Genomic DNA, 17,048 nt, shown 5'->3' with positions numbered 1-17,048 from the left:
GTGCGTTATTTCTTTCAATGCTGTAGCAACAACGCCATCACGTGTGGATTCTGAGGTGTCTCTTCATGTTACTGGACTGCACAAAACACCTGCCACAGATGGGGCAGCGGAACGGCTTTTCTCCGGTGTGAAGGCGCTCGTGGTTCTTCATCTGATGCTGATGAGAGAAGCGCTTGGAGCAGTGGCGGCAGCCGTACGGCTTCTCGCCCGTGTGAACGCGCTGGTGCAGTCGCAGGTTCTGGATCTTTCTGAAGGTCTTCCCACACAGCTCGCAACGGAGCGGTTGACCTCCGGTGTGACAGGCTGGCTGGGCAGGTAGCGCTATAGGCGGGATGGAGCTCAGGAGCCTGCTGACCTCCCTAGTGGAGGAAGCGGCAATTTCGTTGAGGGAAGACAACGACTGATTGTCTACTCTGTTTGCCTGAGGGTGTAAAACCTGGCTGGGGGTTTTGATTGCAGAGAATGAGGAGGAGGAGAGGCCACCATAGGAAGTGGCACTAGTATTAACAACCAAACTTGATTTTAAACCTGTAGTTCTGTCTAAGGTCTCTGTGCTCAGTGTCGGGGTTGAGTGCGCTGCTTCCAGCTCCTCCTCTCTCCCGTGTTTCTTGAGTCTCTGTTTGACAGACCTCGTTATCCCATGCCTGTCTATTATGCTCCATTCTGAACTCATGTCTTCATCCACTTTAATTGGAACAGAATCCACCACCACCATATCGGGTTCCCAGTCCAGATTCCCAGCCAGGGGTGGAGCAACATTACTCGACTTGCCAGAAACGTCTCCTCCCCGGTCCTCTGAAGCTCCAGGAGAACCCTCTCTGCCATCAGTGTTGCTCCCAGTTCTTCCCTCTTGATGTGGGCCTGAGTTATATGGAGGGTCCAGAGAACAGTTCCCTGTGGTTAGACTGCCAGCGTTATTCCACACCTCTATGCCTGCACCAGCTTCTGCCCACTCAGATGCACTGGTGAACAGGTGGCCATCATCGTGGCGTGTGGTGTTGGTGAATCTGTTATTGCAGTCAGATGATGGATGGTGGCTCTCTCTGTTTACATTTCCGTTACTATGCTGACATGTGTTGAATCGCTGGTCGACGCGGTGAAGATGATTCTCAGGCTCTACAGTGAGGGTTCTAGGTGTTGTGTTTGTTTCACTTCCATGCTTGACTGTGGGTTGACTGTCTGAAAGGAGAAGAGTAAATTATCAGTTGGTTATTACATTTCTGTAATGTGGTGGTGCAGCTATCGTTTATTTTCTTTGCCATTGATTACTTTAATGATGATTAATTAAAGAATCAAGAAGCATGTATTGTTGATACAATACAATGACTTAATTAATGTGACTAACCACTTGTGCCCTATTTTATCGTTCATTGTAAAATGTTGTTCAACAATAGCTCCACAAGCTCACAATTATGACTCATGAGGCTATATAGATATAGAAAAAGGGAGTAAGGATTCCCCCACAATCAAGCAGATATAGCTTTCTCAATGCCTTTGAAATGTAAAAGTTTAAGAATTACTGTCGTAGGAGTCGGACTGATTGCTACGTAGCCTCGGAACCCAGTTCGCATCGGCTCAAAAAAGGAAAGCCTGGGGGATACATTTCCTGGTTTAGGAGTGGGATTGAACTACTGTATAGTGCAGAGTTTCGAGCGACGGCCGGGGGGCGGGGGGAGGAGGGCAGCGTGATTTCTAGACCAGAAATCACGCTGGCTGGGTCAGTCTAATTGCTAAGCAGTACTAAAAATAGAGAAATGGAAGCGCTGCAGGGATCAGTTAGTGGCCCTTAGATGGGTGCTCTTTGGTAATACAGGTAGAACCATATACAAAAAACGTATCTTTCCTTCAAGTTGTACTGCTTGATTCCCAAAGGTGTAAATTGCAGACTTGAAAAGAAAAAGGAATCCAAGGCACTCGGTCTTTCAAATAATTTATTGATGAGCAAGATGCCTGATGAAGGTCTGACGACCGAAACGTTGCTCAATAAATCTAAACTCAAGTGAAGACAGTGTGCGGGATTCTTTTTTCTCTACTTCATTGATGAGCAAGGCAAATAAATAACAGGACCTACGCGTTTTGACCAAAAGGTATTCGTCCCCTGACCCTGTACTGCTAAGCAGTACTGTCTGCATTCAAGACACGTTCTTGTGTTTCCTGCTCTGGATAATATGTGTGCTTTTAAAAGTGAGACCCCTTTTGCGTCATCAATGATTCTGGTGTTTTGGACATTATTTGTGTCTTAAAATGTTTTTATTACCTTTGAGTGTGTTGTCGTCACCCTCCACCTTCAAGATGATAGGAAAGCCAGCGCCCCCGTACTCCTCCTCTCCTCCTGTTCCCTGTGTTGAGCTCTTGGTCGCTGGGTTACATCTGGCTCTGCTGGGTGCTGAAGGTCCACGGGTCACCTGTCACAATTAATACATAATCTTATATCTTAATTATTCGTTAATTCATATTATTTCCATTAATCTCTTATGAATTCATCTGTTGAACAATTGCCGATCTACATATTATATTAATTACTATTTTTAAACATTAGTATAAATGAAATAATTAAATGCATAGCCTGTTTGACCATAGTACATTATTTATTTTGAGTATATCAGTGATGTAAATAGGTTTTCAATGTAATGAGTCCCGTGATGCAGGGATGGTCTTTTAGCTGAGTCCCAGGGACTTTTTATGAGTCCCACTTCAACGACTTTAGGAGTCATATTTTGCCATCTTTACAAATTTCAGCATTTAACTACTATTTCATTTTATATGGTTATAATGTGGTTATATTCATGTAGAAAACAGATTAAGAAATGATTATAACTAAAGCTAGCAAAATAAACTAGAATAAAAAAACAGTACAGTAGTGCATCCCGTGGATGCAGAGGTCGTTGTTTTATTGCGTCCTTTTAACTATAAACTGTCATTGTTGATAATGTCATTCTATTGTTAAGTTATTTTTTATTATGCCTTGTGCAATTTTTCATTACAATAAGCGCAAATATAATTTTGATCCAAACATTCCCTTAGTAATGTAAATGCAAATGATTTCAAGGTGACAATATAGCAATCTCAAGCAAAGAAGAGGTTACCTATTTTAGCTGTATTTACAACAAAAAGACAGGGCATCAAAAGTGATCAAGAAAGTAAACCAAAGATTTACCTGGCTCAGGGTAGAAGACAGGTTTAATCAAATAAAAATTGGATTGGTATATTAAGATAGTCAAAGGGGCAGTGCCCCAATACCCTCATACCAAACTGTGGAATGCCATGACACCACCATTAAAATAAAAATGTGAATCACTGGTTTCTTTCAAAACTAGCCTGAGAAAACGCAATTTCCCATAGAATAGAGGTGTAATTCACTGCTGACGTTTTCCCCTTGTAGCTTTTAATGCTATGTTGATGAGTTGAATACAGGACCACAATGGAGTCCCGACTCCCCAGGACTTTTGTGTTATCCTTTCAGCCCCTTTCGGGACCTCTACCTTTTCTGTAAAAAAGTAAAACTCTTTTGTAAAAGGGTAACCGATAGGGTCCCGAAAGGGGGCCACTGGGCTCACATGCACGGCGCTGCTGCTTCGTTGGTGGTTGTTCCTTCTGGATGTCTGGAACTTGGCGACCAGCAGCTTCCTCCTGAGGCCGTCTATCTCCCTCTGGTTCTGGGTGATCTCCAGCCGCAGCACCGCGTAGCCATCATCCACCAGCTTGCAGATCTCTGCCACAGCGCTGTTCGCCAGGACCTCGATCACCGCGGCCAGCTGGGCGTGGAACGAGTCGCTGCTGTTGGTAGACATGAGTGGATGATGGATCTCTTCAACAGTCGTTTTTGAAGAAGAAATCGGTTTGTTTTGTGGATGTTGTTGTCAACAGTCCGACCCATGTTTGTTCTTCTTCTGCTTGCTTCCTGCCCAGTGCTAAAATGGCATGAGATTCGATTGAGGCCACCTACTGCATGGAGTATAAACTTCAAGGAGCTTGCAGATCATTCATTCTCAGTGCATAGACCTAGTTGGAAATGACAGAGCTATCCAGTATCCATATCATCCATCCCATACCATAAATCTTTATTGATCCTCTTTGGTAAATTTAGTTGCCCCAACAGTAGTAAGAAGAGTAAAACACAGGAACAGCTAGAACAGGTATTAAAAATAAAATAAAGATTAAATGACAGATAGGCTTAGGTTCTGACAAAATAAATAATACAACATTGTTTAGAGCACTTATCTAAACAAAGTTACACCAAACAGAAGAAAAATCAAATGAGAACACACATTTTTGGATTTTTTTGTCTCTGTCTAGTCTATAATTACGTGACCAACAGACATACACCAAAGTTACACCAAGCAGAAGAAAAATCAAACGAGAACACGTGACCTCGTAGATTGCTTATTTCTGCCTGTCTATATTATGACATGACAAACATAGGGGCACCAGATTGTATGTGGTGGTTAGGGGACATCTCTTTACTTTCTCCGACTCCGTCTCCAGTCAACACAAACACCATTTTAGAAACTACATTTTATTCAACGACGTCACTTATAAAACTGCAGTTTAATGTTTTTAAGAAATAAAAACACTTAGAAGATAACTCGCTGGAATCAGTTTTGATTGATTGAAGTATTTATTAACAGATTGGAGAATTACAGTACATTTCAAGCACATCGCAATACAAAACTGTTAACTGTGGAAGACACCACACCATAAAGCATTACACTTGTTTACAATGGGGTCCACCATGTTCAATTCATCATAACATTTAGAGACGTACAAATATATACAATTTAATGTGCTCGTTGTGAACTGAAATCGTACCACTGTGTTTATTAGAAAACTGTAAATAAAGTACCAAATGAAAAACACACACACACCCACACACACACACACTTAACCTTTGCTGGAAGGTCATTGCTATTGTTGGGAGTGTATAAGCCTGTATGTGTTACTTACAACCAATGCAGACATAGAATACGCACATCGACAGGCTGGGTGCTGGGCTAAAGAAACTTCAGTAGATATTTGATGGAGCCCGCACACCACAGGTACAAGAAAGACGTTCTTTATTGAGAATTCTGACAACGTTTCGATCTATTTGATCTTCATCAGGTCATGCCTATCCCTATCACCTCACTGATAGCGATGGAGCTCGATAACCGATACACGAAAAAAATCAGATAAAAAGCTTATTGAGTACCAGGGCCGGCCGGTATCAATAAGCTTTGGGCTTATCAAGCCTGCTATCGAGCATAGTGGCCCATGATGTCATGTTTAAACAATCAAGACAAGAGGCGACCAAGAAATAAATGTAATCATCCATGCTGGCACAAACATGTCAGTCTAAAAGTGTATTGATAGTTACCTGCCAACCAGTGCTGTCTGGGGAAACAAAATTTTGCTTTTAAAGTGACGGTACACACTACACATATTAACCAGTTAACAGTTTCTTTAATATTATTTTAATAGTAAAAAGGTCAATTGCGCCTGGGCCGTGGCAGTGTGCCGCGGGTTCGACTCCCAAACCCGACGGCCTTTACTTTGTCACCCCCCCCCCCCCCCCCCGCCCCATCTCTCTCCCCATTTCCTGTCAGCCCACTTTCAATCTATCCCTCTACAAAAATAATAAAATAAAGGCGAAAACCACAAAAAAACATAAAAAGAAAAAAGGTCAATTGCCTTCCGTCTGTCAGAAACGTTCTGTATTTAAAGACCCTTAGTAAAAGATACTGGTTCTGTTCAGAATGTATTGTCTCCCATCTTTCCACAAAATAATAGAAAACGTTTGATAGTGGGCTCGATAAGAACCCAGCTTGATAAGCCTGATCGATAAGGTGCTCGTTATCAATAAAAAATTAACGAGCTCCATCCCTACCCACTGAAACGTGATTCTGCTGTTATGCAGTTTGGCTCAGCACCAGAGACGGAGGATGTGCGTTATTTCTTTCAATGCTGTAGCAACGACGCCATCACATGTGGATTCTGAGGTGTCTCTTCATGTTGCTGGAATTCATAAAGAACCTGCCACAGATGGGGCAGCGGAATGGCTTTTCTCCAGTGTGAACGCGCTCGTGGTTCTTCTTCTGATGCTGGTAGGAGAAACGCTTGGAGCAGTGGCGGCAGCCGTACGGCTTCTCGCCCGTGTGAACACGCTCGTGGTTCTTCATCTGATGCTGGTGGGAGAAGCGCTTGGAGCAGTGGCGACAGCCGTATGGCTTCTCGCCCGTGTGCACGCGTTGGTGCACCCGCAGGGTCTGGAACTTTGTGAAGGTCTTCCCGCACAGCTCGCAACAGAGCGGTTGACCTTTGGCGTCACGGGCTGGCTGGGAGGGTAGCGCCATAGGCGGGATGGAGCTCAGGTTCCTGCTGAACTCTCTAGCGGAGGAGGAGGCAATTTCGTTGATGGAAGGCAGGTGATTGTCGTCTTGGTTTGCCTGAGGGTATACCTGCCTGGGGGTTTTGATGGCAGAGAATGAGGAGAGGCCACCATAGGAAGTGGCACTATTAACAACAACTAAACTTGACTTTAAACCTGTAGTTCTGTCTAAGGTATCTGTGCTCAGTGTCGGGGTTGAGTGCGCTGCTTCCAGCTCCTCCTCTCTCCCGTGTTTCTTGAGTCTCTTTTTGGCAGACCTGGTTATCCCATCCCTATTTATTATCCACTCTGAGCTCATCTCTTCATCCACTTTAATTGGAACAGAATCCACCACCACCATATCGGGTTCCCAGTCCAGATTCCCAGCCAGGGATGGAGCAACGTTACTCCACTTGCCAGAAACATCTCCTCCCCGGTACTCTGAAGCTCCAGGAGAACCCTCTCTGCCATCGGTGTTGCTCCCAGTTCTCCCCTCTTGATGTGGGCCTGAGTTATGTGGAGGGTCCAGAGAACAGTTCCCTGTGGTTAGGCTGCCAGCGTTATTCCACACCTCTATGCCTGCACCAGCTTCTGCCCACTCAGATGCACTGGTGAACAGGTTGCCATCGTCGTGACTTGTGGTGGTGAATCTGTTATTGCGGTCAGATGATGGATGGTGGCTCTCTCTGCTTGCATTTCCGTTACTATGGTGACAGGTGTTGAATCGCTGGTCGACGCGGTGAAGATGATTCTCAGGCTCTACAGCGAGGGTTCTAGGTGTAGTGTTTGTTTCACTTCCATGCTTGACTGGGGGTTGAATGTCTGAAAGGAGAAGAGTAAATTATCAGTACATTTCTGAAATGTAAAAAGGGTGAGCACAGTAGGGCTGCCTGCAACTATCGTTTATTTTCTTTGCTATTGATTACTTTAATGATGATTAATTAATGGTGTCATACTAAAATAGCTCCACAAGCTCACAATTATGACTCATCATGAGGCTATAGATCTGCTATTTTGAAAACCTTCGCAGTTGTATTTAAAAAGAGGGAAACGGGGAGTAGGGATTCCCCCACAATTAAGCAGATATAGCTTTCTCAATTTCTCAAAAAGATGTGGCTTGCATTCTGTGACACTTGTTCCTTTAACTTCAATTATTTATATAGTTTGAAGTTAATTTTGCACATAGCTGAGGCCTGCTGGCTTCACACACACAGCTGAGCCAGTGATGAGAGGGAGTTTGTTTGAATCACAGCATGTCATGGTATGAAATGTTGGTTCATATTCAACATTCATGTTTTTTCAGCCTGTAAGACGTTTATAAGTTTGTAAGTGTCTGTATTGTCCACAGTGCCTGATTGCTGTGACCGTTTGGTTTGATTAGCGGAGCGAGGTACATTGTTTTTCTTGTTTGGGTTCTCTTACTTTGTGATTTAATTGTATTTTGCTTATGGTATTTTGTTTTGGTCCACAGTACATTTGGTTATAGTGTTTTATATTCTGCTTATTTGTTTATATTGAAATAAATTGTTGTTGCATCACTGAATTATAATAAACTATAAATTAATGATTGTATTGTTGTATTGTACTAAAGTGATGAATTTAAATGCACTGATTTTATTGTTGAGTGAAACTAGGAAATTCATCTGATTGTAATGGTATTTATTCCTTCTTTATAGTTTTTACGGTGTTCGAATGAAAATAAACCCGTTGAGACCATCCAACTTCGTAATTTCATCAATCGCGGGCCGCTACACATTCACTTGTTTAATCTACATTTGTACTGTATATTAATTTCATATTGTATGTTATTTTCATTTCACACGTTTAACGGTATTCAGGGAGGTTCAACCGGGGACAAGTTCTTTTTCAAAATGCACTGATTTACACATTGATTATATGATGATGTTCTCAACATGGGACAGCTGGTACTTGATGGGGTTCCCAGTGCCACTTAAAAATGATTGATAGATCATTTTCACCACTACACGTACAAGCAAATACAACTAGAGAACATATATAACAATATCTATTTTGAAAAGACTTTTGACTGTTATCAGTCACACGTTCTTGTGTACCAAAGACGGAGGATGTGCATTATTTTTTGTGTTTGTTACCTTGGAGTGTGTTGACGCCACCCTCCACCTTCAAGATGACAGGAAAGCCAGCGCCCCCGTCCTCCTCCTCTCCTCCTGTTCCCTGTGTTGAGCTCTTGGTCGCGGGGTTACATCTGGCTCTGCTGGGCGCCGAAGGTCCACGGGTCACCTGTCACAATTAATACTTAAGTCATATCTTATTATTATATTATTCGTTCATATTATTTCCATTCATCTGTTATGAATTTCTAACCTTATTCTCAGTAAAACCAAATAAAGAATACAAGAACGGGCGCACCGAGCGGTCGGCGTGAGGCCGGCGGAAAAAAACAACAGCGAGACGGATTATAGGCGATGGTATTGGTACCTGATACCTTTTTTAAAACATTGGTATAAATAGGATTAAATTCATAGCCTGTTTGAGCATAGCACATTATTTAATTTGCGTATATTAGTTACTACCAGTCAAGTTATTTTTAATATGCCCTGTGCAATTTTTCATTACAATAAGCACAAATATAATTTTGATCCAAACATTCCCTTAGTAATGTAAATGCAAATGATTTCAAGGTGACAATATAGCAATCTCAAGCAAAGAAGAGGTTACCTATTTGAGCTGTATTCTTGACAAGAAAAAAGACAGGGCATCAAAAGTGATCAAGAAAGTCAATATATTGCTATTTGCTACTCTGCCAGACTGCCACCAAAATGTTAACTATCCATTAAAATGTGAATCACTAGTTTCTTTCAAAAGTAGCCTGAGAACGCAATTTCCCATAGAATGGAGACGTTTTCCTCTCTTAGTGTAGCTTTTAATGTTATGTTGATGAGTTGAACACAATGGAAACAAGTCCCCAGGACTATTGTGTTATCCTTTTTAGTCAGGGGATATTAATAAACTCTGGGAATAAATTTCTTAAGAATTTTCTTCACCAATGTGTTTGTAAAGGTGTCCTAACATATCCCACATTGGTTTATATTCAACCACCCTAGGGGACATTTTGACAGATGCTGAAAGTTGGAGTACCATAAACCATTATAAGGCAAAATGTTCTAAATTTCATTATGCTTTAAGTAGCATGTGACGTGTCAAACTAGGGGGTTTATCATTCTGAATCCGTTCCAAGCATTAGTTTTGCACGAAAAACACTCCTTGGGCTTAAAAAGGCCATAGCCGTCATCACAAATGTGATGAGCACATTTGTTAGTAGACACCTTTACAAACACATTGGTGAAGAAAATTCTTGGTAAGAAATGTATTCCCAGATTATACTGATAATATTCCCTATTTAATGTCTGATTTAGCCCCTGAACAGTCTAACTGTACCTGCTGTTACTTACATTTCTGACTAATAAAGCATTCAATCAATATGTTCCAACGTTCAACGCAAAATAATTTCATCATGGTCGTGACAACAGTCCACTGCGACTGGGCTCACATGCACGGAGCTCCTGCTGCGTTGGTTCCGTTTGGATGTTTGGAACTTGGCGACCAGCAGCTTCCTCCTGAGGCCGTCTATCTCCCTCTGGTTCTGGGTGATCTCCAGCCGCAGCACCGCGTAGCCATCATCCACCAGCTTGCAGATCTCTGCCACCGCGCTGTTCGCCAGGACCTCGATCACCGCGGCCAGCTGGGCGTGGAACGAGTCGCTGCTGGTGATAGACATGAGTGGATCACTTCAAGTTCAACATTCCCTGTTGAAGAAGAAATAGGTTTGTTTTGTTGATGTTGTCAACAGTCCACCATGTTTGTTCTTCTTCTGCTTGCTTCCTGTCCAGTGCTAAAATGTTATGAGATTCGATTGAGGCCACCTACTGCATGGAGTAAAAAGAGCTTGCAGATCATTCTCACACTGCACAGACCTAGGAGTTTAATGACAGAGCTATTCAGTAGTATCCATCTGTTCTGATCCATCCCATACGATACATTTTTATTGATCCTCTTTGGTAAATGTAGTTGTCAACAGCAGTAAGAGTTGCAAGAAAGAGTAAAACACAGGAACAAAACAGGTAAGATTCAAAATAAAATAAAGATTAAATGACAGAGGCTTAGCTTAGGTTCTGACAAAACATTGTTTATAGAGCACTTCTCTAAACAAAGTTACACCAAATGTAAGTGGTTAGGGCACATCTGTTTTACAGTCTCCAGTCAACACAAACACCATTTTAGAAACTATTTTATTCAACGATATCAATGTCACTTATAAAACCAGTTAATCCAGAAATAAAAACACTAGCTGGAATCAGTTATCAGCTTTCTTTTATACACAATTTATTCCCAATGTGATTTCAATAGCAGAACAGACATTGTAATACCAGTGGGAGAGTGTGCGTGTAATAAAGATTAAATGACAGAGGCTTAGCTTAGGTTCTGACAAAATAATACAACATTGTTTATAGAGCACTTACACTTCTCTAAACAAAGTTACACCAAATGTAAGTGGTTAGGGCACATCTGTCTTACAGTCTCCAGTCAACACAAACACCATTTTAGAAACTATATTTTATTCAACGATATCAGTGTCACTTATAAAAAACAGTTAATACAGAAATAAAAACACTAGCTGGAATCAGTTATCAGCTTTCTTTTATACACAATGTATTCCCAATGTGGTTTCAATAGCAGAACAGACATTGTAATACCAGTGGGAGAGTGTGCGTGTGTGTGGGGGGATCTGATGGTAATTCCGACGGAGCATTAGTCTGACATGCGGGAACAACGGTCGGACTAGCGCTCGAACATGCGCTGCTCCCGTGCTTGTGGTTAGGTTAGGGTTTGAGGTAGGTTGTCGGTCTAATGACTGTCGGACGAATAATAGTGTCAGAACTAAAGCCTGTACCCTGTGTGTGTTTGCGTGTGTCAGTCCCATAGACCATAAAAAGGTAGACACCTCCTTCGGCTCAGGAGTGTATGTATCTTGAGAGGAGGCAAGCTTCTGTGACGCACATGGTGACGCAGCACTTCCGCCTTGCAGTGCGATACAGGAAGCTCCAATGAACTGCAGCGGCCAATGAGGCATCAAGCTTTTTATATCTATGGTCAGGCCTGCCACTGTGTGTGTTGTCTGTAAAGGTCAAAGGTGGAGTAGGTGGGGCGAGGGGTTGGTTGGGGGCATGGCTTGTTGCTTGGCTCCTCTCCTAGAAGGGGCATCTCCCTGAAGAGGACCACCCTGGGCAAGACCTACGCTGTAGACCCTATCATTTTTTGGGGGGCGGAAGTTGCGGGATTTTGGAAGTACCGCTTAAGGAATGATGCTACGTTCACAAACGGGAGGAGGGAGGGGCCGTACACACACACACACACACACACACACACACACACACACACACACACACACACACACACACACACACACACACACACACACACACACACACACACACACACACACACACACACACACACACACACACACACACACACACACACACACACACACACACACACACACACACACACACACACACACCTATATTCCAGTCGTACAATTTGGGCATTTAGTAATCAAGTAGTAACATAAGGTGAGCAAAGATCATCATCAGTCTAAACGGGATGCCAGGTCTACTGTCTACAAATGAAATTATCCTGGCATCTGTCTAAAATACACTTTAGCATTTGCTTTTTTGCTATCTAAAATACATTTTAACCTTGTCGGAGGGCATAAGCCTGTATGTGGCAGCGGCAGCGGCGTAGAGTGGTATGGTAACCACAAGGTTGCCAGTTCGAACCTGGGCTCCCCCAGAGTTAGTGTCGAAGTGTCCTTGAGCAAGACACTGAACCCCGAATTGCTCCTGATGTGCTGGTTGGTGACTGGCATGGTTTCCGGTGCCATCGGTGTATGAATGGGTGAATGTATCCATGTAAAGCGCCTTGGATGTAGGCGCTATATAAATGCACCATTTACCATTCATGTGTTACTTACAACCAATCGCCATCACCTCACTGATCTGTCATCTACCATCGTATGCCGATGCTGTGCGAGGTGGCGAGCCCCCTTCCTGTTTTGCGTGAATCTGCTGTTATGCAGTTCGGCTCAGCACCAGAGAGAGAGGATGTGCATTATTTCTTTCAATGCTGTAGCAACAACGCCATCACGTGTGGATGCTGATGTGTCTCTTCATGTTGCTGGAATCCACAAAGCACCTGCCACAGATGGGGCAGCGGAATGGCTTTTCTCCGGTGTGAACACGCTCGTGATTCTTCTTCTGATGCTGGTAGGAGAAGCGCTTGGAGCAGTGGCGACAGCCGTACGGCTTCTCGCCCGTGTGCACACGCTGGTGCAGCCGCAGGTTCTGGAACTTTCTGAAGGTCTTCCCGCACAGCTCGCAACGGAGTGGTTGACCTTTGGCGTCACGGGCTGGCTGGATGGGTAGCGCCATAGGTGGGATGGAGCTCAGGAGCCTGCTGAACTCCCTATCGGAGGAGGCGGCAATTTCGTTGAGGGAAGACGACTGATTGTCTTCTCGGTTTGCCTGAGGGTATAAGACATGCCTGTGAGTTTTGATGGCAGAAAAGGAGGAAGAGGAGAGGCCACCATAGGAAGTGGCACTAGTATTAACAACCAAACTTGACTTTAAACCTGTAGTTCTATCTAAGGTCTCTGTGCTCAGTGTCAGGGTTGAGCGCGCTGCTTCTAGCTCCTCCTCTCTCCCGTGTTTCTTGAGTCTCTGTTTGGCAGACCTGGTTATCCCATCTCTGTTTATTATGCTCCACTCTGAGCTCATGTCTGCCTCCACTTTAATTGGAACAGAATCCACCACCACCATATCGGGTTCCCAGTCCAGACTACCAGCCAGGAATGGAGCAACGTTACTGGGGTAAGAAACGTCTCCTCCCCGGTCCACTAAAGCTCCAGGAGAACCCTCTCTGCCATCAGTGTTGCTCCCAGTTCTCCCCTCTTGATGTGGGCCTGAGTTATATGGCGGGTCCAGAGAACAGTTCCCTGTGGTTAAGCTGCCAGCGTTATTATTCCACACCTCTATGCCTGCACCAGCTTCTGCCCACTCAGATGCACTGGTGAACAGGTTGCCATCGTTGTGAGATGATGAATGGTGGCTCTCTCTGTTTACATTTCCGTTACTATGGTGATGGGTGTTGAATCGATGGTGGACATGGTGAAGATGATTCTCAGGCTCTACGGCGAGGGTTCTAGGTGTAGTGTTTGCAGATGCCTTTGTGTTTGTTTCACTTCCATGCTCGACTGAGGGTTGAATGTCTGAAAGGAGAAGAGTGAATTATCAGTTATTATCAGGTTATTACATTTCTGAAATGTAAAGAGGATGAGCAGAGTATAGGGCTGCAACTATCGTTTATTTTCTTTGCTATTGATTACTTTACTGATGATTAATTAAATAATCAAGAAGTGTGTAGCTTTTATTTAAGTGTGTATAGTAATTATGACTTATGACAAGCAAACTAGAGAACATATTCTAGCTATTCTGAAGAGACTGACAGCGATCAAGAGATTCTAGACAGAACACCTTATTACAACCACATTATGTTCTCAGATTGGGATCCTAGAGCTAAAAAGGAAAGACACACACACACACACACACACACACACACACACACACACACACACACACACACACACACACACACACACACACACACACACACACACACACACACACACACACACACACACACACACACACACACACACACACACACACACACACACACACAGTATCTCAAGGGGTATTCCAAATAAAATAATTTCAATCAGACACGTTCTTGTGTTTCCTGCTGTGGATAATGTGTGTGCTTTTTAAAGTGAGTTGAGAGCTCCCTTCTTTTACATCATGATGAATGATTCTGCTGTTTTGCAGTTTGTCTCAGCACCAAAGACGGAGGATGTCCATTAATTACCTTTGAGTGTGTTGTCGTCACCCTCCACCTTCAAGATGATAGGAAAACCAGCGCCCCCGTCCTCCTCCTCTCCTCCTGTTCCCTGTGTTGAGCTCTTGGTCGATGGGTTACATCTGGTTCTGCTGGGCGCTGAAGGTCCACGGGTCACCTGTCACAATTAATACATAATCACCAGATCTTAATTATTCGTTCATTCATATTATTTCCATTCATCCGTTATGAATTAATCTGCTGAACAATAGCCGAATGGCTATTTCCCCTATTTTTAAAACATTAGTATAAATAAAAGTATTAAAACTAAAAGCATAGCGTGTTTGACCATAGTACATTTAATTTTATTATATTAGTTACTACCAGTCATTGTTGAAAATGTCATTCTATTCAAGTTATTTTTAATATGCCCTGTGCAATTCTTCATTACAGTCACAAATATAATATACAAATACAAATATAATTTTGATCCAAACATTCCCTTAGTAATGTAAATGATTTCAAGGTGACAATATAGCAATCTCAAGCAAAGAAAAGTAGGCCTATTCTTGAAAACAAAAAGACAGGGCATCAAAAGTGAACTAAATCATAGATGTACCTGGCTCAGGGTAGAAGACAGGGTTAAACAAATAAAAATGGGGTTGGAATTTAAGATAGTCAAAGGGGCAGTGCCCCTATAGAGAGTATGCGCATGCTTAAAGTGAATGGCACATTGAGTGGCAAATCGAGTGGCAAAGCAACAGGCAAAGTGAGTTTAACATCGTTTAATGTTGTTTAATGCAATCAGATATGACTTTTCTGTGTGGATGTATGGGCTGTCAAGGCCAGAAAGTCGTTTCTTGCCACTCAGTAGGCGTTCCTGCATAACTTCCTGGTTTGATGATGATGTCACGCGCATACCCTCTATACTAGAGGGAGCGGCAACGATCTGGTACCACTGACATCTCAGATTTTGTTTTAAAATGCAAATTTTGGTCATAGGTGGTATGGCTGACTCGGTAGTGGTACTGTAGCCTAGGGGATATTTCTCCTGATATTTTAACGGGCTTAAAAACAAATCTTGGAGGAAAAGAGACAATGAAAGAGCTTTACAACAGAAAGCCAAATATTAGGGTGCTCTTAGCCTAATATTTAGACTCTCGTAGATGTGTTTATCGATTCTGACATTTTCAATCATGTCAGAATCTATAAATACATCTATGAGAGTCTAAACCTTAGGCTAGGGTGCTCTATTATATTAGGGCATTTGAACACTGATGCCTGCCAGTCACAATGTGGGACAGGGTCTCAATTTGTGGTATGCCTTCAGTCTTGGAAATGAGGGACTGTCCCACGCAAAGTGGGATATCTGGTCAGTGGTCACAATAGGAATGCCCTGACACCATCCATTAAAAAAGTGAATCACTGTTTTATTTCAAAACTAGCCTGGGAAAATGCAATTTCCCATAGAATTCACTGCTGATGTTCTCCCCTTTCTCCATTTAGTTAGTAACGTAGCTTTTAATGCTATCTTGATGAATTGAACACACATAGGACCACAATGGAAACTTATCCAAAGTATGTGACAAGAAAATGCAATTTCCCATAGAATGGAGGTGTGTCACTGGCACTGCTGATGTTTTCTCCCTTTCTCCTTTTAGTTAATAGTGTAGCTTTTAAATAATGCTATGTTGAGTTGAACAAATAGGACCACAATGGAAACAAGTCCTCAGGACTTTGTGTTATCCATAATGTCTGAGTCTGACTGGAACTGTACCTGCTGTAACTTACATGTCTGACTATTAAATGAGGTAACGGATGGCGGAGCGGTCTTGATACCGGAAGGTCGCCAGTTCGAATCAGCGGTCCCACACGTTAAAATTACCACCGCTGAAGTGCCCTTGAACAAGGCATTGAACCACTACGATGAAATGTGTTCTATGAGCAGGGCCTGGCTGGAAACAAGTTATTGAGCTTAGCCCAGTTACCCTGGGTAAATATAGTAATCATTTCATTTCATAATCAGGTATTCAATAATTCAATCAGTTACACTTCCAACGCCAAAATAATGTATTAATTAATAATTAAAAAATAAAACAGTGCACTGGCGCTGGGCTCACATGCACGGTGCTGCGTTGGTGGTTGTTCCGTCTGGATGTCTGGAACTTGGCGACCAGCAGCTTCCTCCTGAGGCCGTCTATCTCCCTCTGGTTCTGGGTGATCTCCAGCCGCAGCACCGCGTAGCCATCATCCACCAGCTTGCAGATCTCTGCCACCGCGCTGTTCGCCAGCACCTCGATCACCGCGGCCAGCTGGGCGTGGAACGAGTCGCTGCTGGTGATAGACATGAGTGGATGTCTTCAAGTGCAACAGTCGCTGTTAAAGAAGAAATAGGTTTGTTTTGGGGATGTTGTTGTCTTGTCAACAGTCCAGAGTCCACCATGTTTGTTCTTCTTCTGCTTGCTTCCCGCCCAGTGCTAAAATGGTATGAGAGATACGATTGAGGCCACCTACTGCATGGAGTAAAAACTTCAACGAGCTTGCTTGCAGATCATTCATTCTCACAGTGCAGAGTGCACAGACCTAGGAGTTGGAAATGACAGACAGATCCATCCCATACCAGCAAGTAGTCAGGGGATATTAATAAAATCTGAGAATAAATGTATAACCAATCATTTTCTTCAACAATGTGTTTGTAAGGGGGTCTACTAACATATCCCACATTGGTTTCTATTCAACCACCCTAGGGGAATTTTTGACAGCTGCTAAA

At 43.1% G+C, this 17,048-nt stretch overlaps 3 protein-coding genes across 3 annotated transcripts; all 3 read right to left on the bottom strand.

Annotated features, from left to right (window-relative positions):
* Window positions 1–35: 35 nt before the first annotated feature.
* Window positions 36–3,942, bottom strand: LOC306922055 (uncharacterized protein). Its single transcript, XM_079499440.1, has 3 exons — window positions 3,558–3,942; window positions 2,258–2,405; window positions 36–1,179 (listed from the first exon to the last, which is right to left on the bottom strand). The coding sequence occupies exons 1-3, from the start codon at window positions 3,789–3,791 to the stop codon at window positions 38–40; spliced, it is 1,524 nt and encodes a 507-aa protein (XP_079355566.1). The 5' UTR covers window positions 3,792–3,942; the 3' UTR covers window positions 36–37.
* A 1,647-nt stretch (window positions 3,943–5,589) lies between these two features.
* Window positions 5,590–10,164, bottom strand: LOC306922441 (uncharacterized protein). Its single transcript, XM_079500064.1, has 3 exons — window positions 9,876–10,164; window positions 8,458–8,605; window positions 5,590–7,165 (listed from the first exon to the last, which is right to left on the bottom strand). Exons 1-3 carry the CDS (start codon window positions 10,101–10,103, stop codon window positions 5,958–5,960), a joined length of 1,584 nt encoding a protein of 527 aa, XP_079356190.1. The 5' UTR covers window positions 10,104–10,164; the 3' UTR covers window positions 5,590–5,957.
* A 401-nt stretch (window positions 10,165–10,565) lies between these two features.
* Window positions 10,566–16,829, bottom strand: LOC306922442 (uncharacterized protein). The gene is made up of 3 exons (XM_079500065.1): window positions 16,399–16,829; window positions 14,309–14,456; window positions 10,566–13,652 (listed from the first exon to the last, which is right to left on the bottom strand). Exons 1-3 carry the CDS (start codon window positions 16,624–16,626, stop codon window positions 12,529–12,531), a joined length of 1,500 nt encoding a protein of 499 aa, XP_079356191.1. The 5' UTR covers window positions 16,627–16,829; the 3' UTR covers window positions 10,566–12,528.
* Between the last annotated feature and the right edge of the window lie 219 nt (window positions 16,830–17,048).

This window comes from Electrona antarctica (assembly GCF_951216825.1).
Source record: "Electrona antarctica genome assembly, chromosome: 4".
NCBI lineage: Eukaryota > Metazoa > Chordata > Actinopteri > Myctophiformes > Myctophidae > Electrona > Electrona antarctica.
Note: the sequence above shows the minus strand (reverse complement) of the source record. Positions and strands in the feature narration are given on the sequence as shown.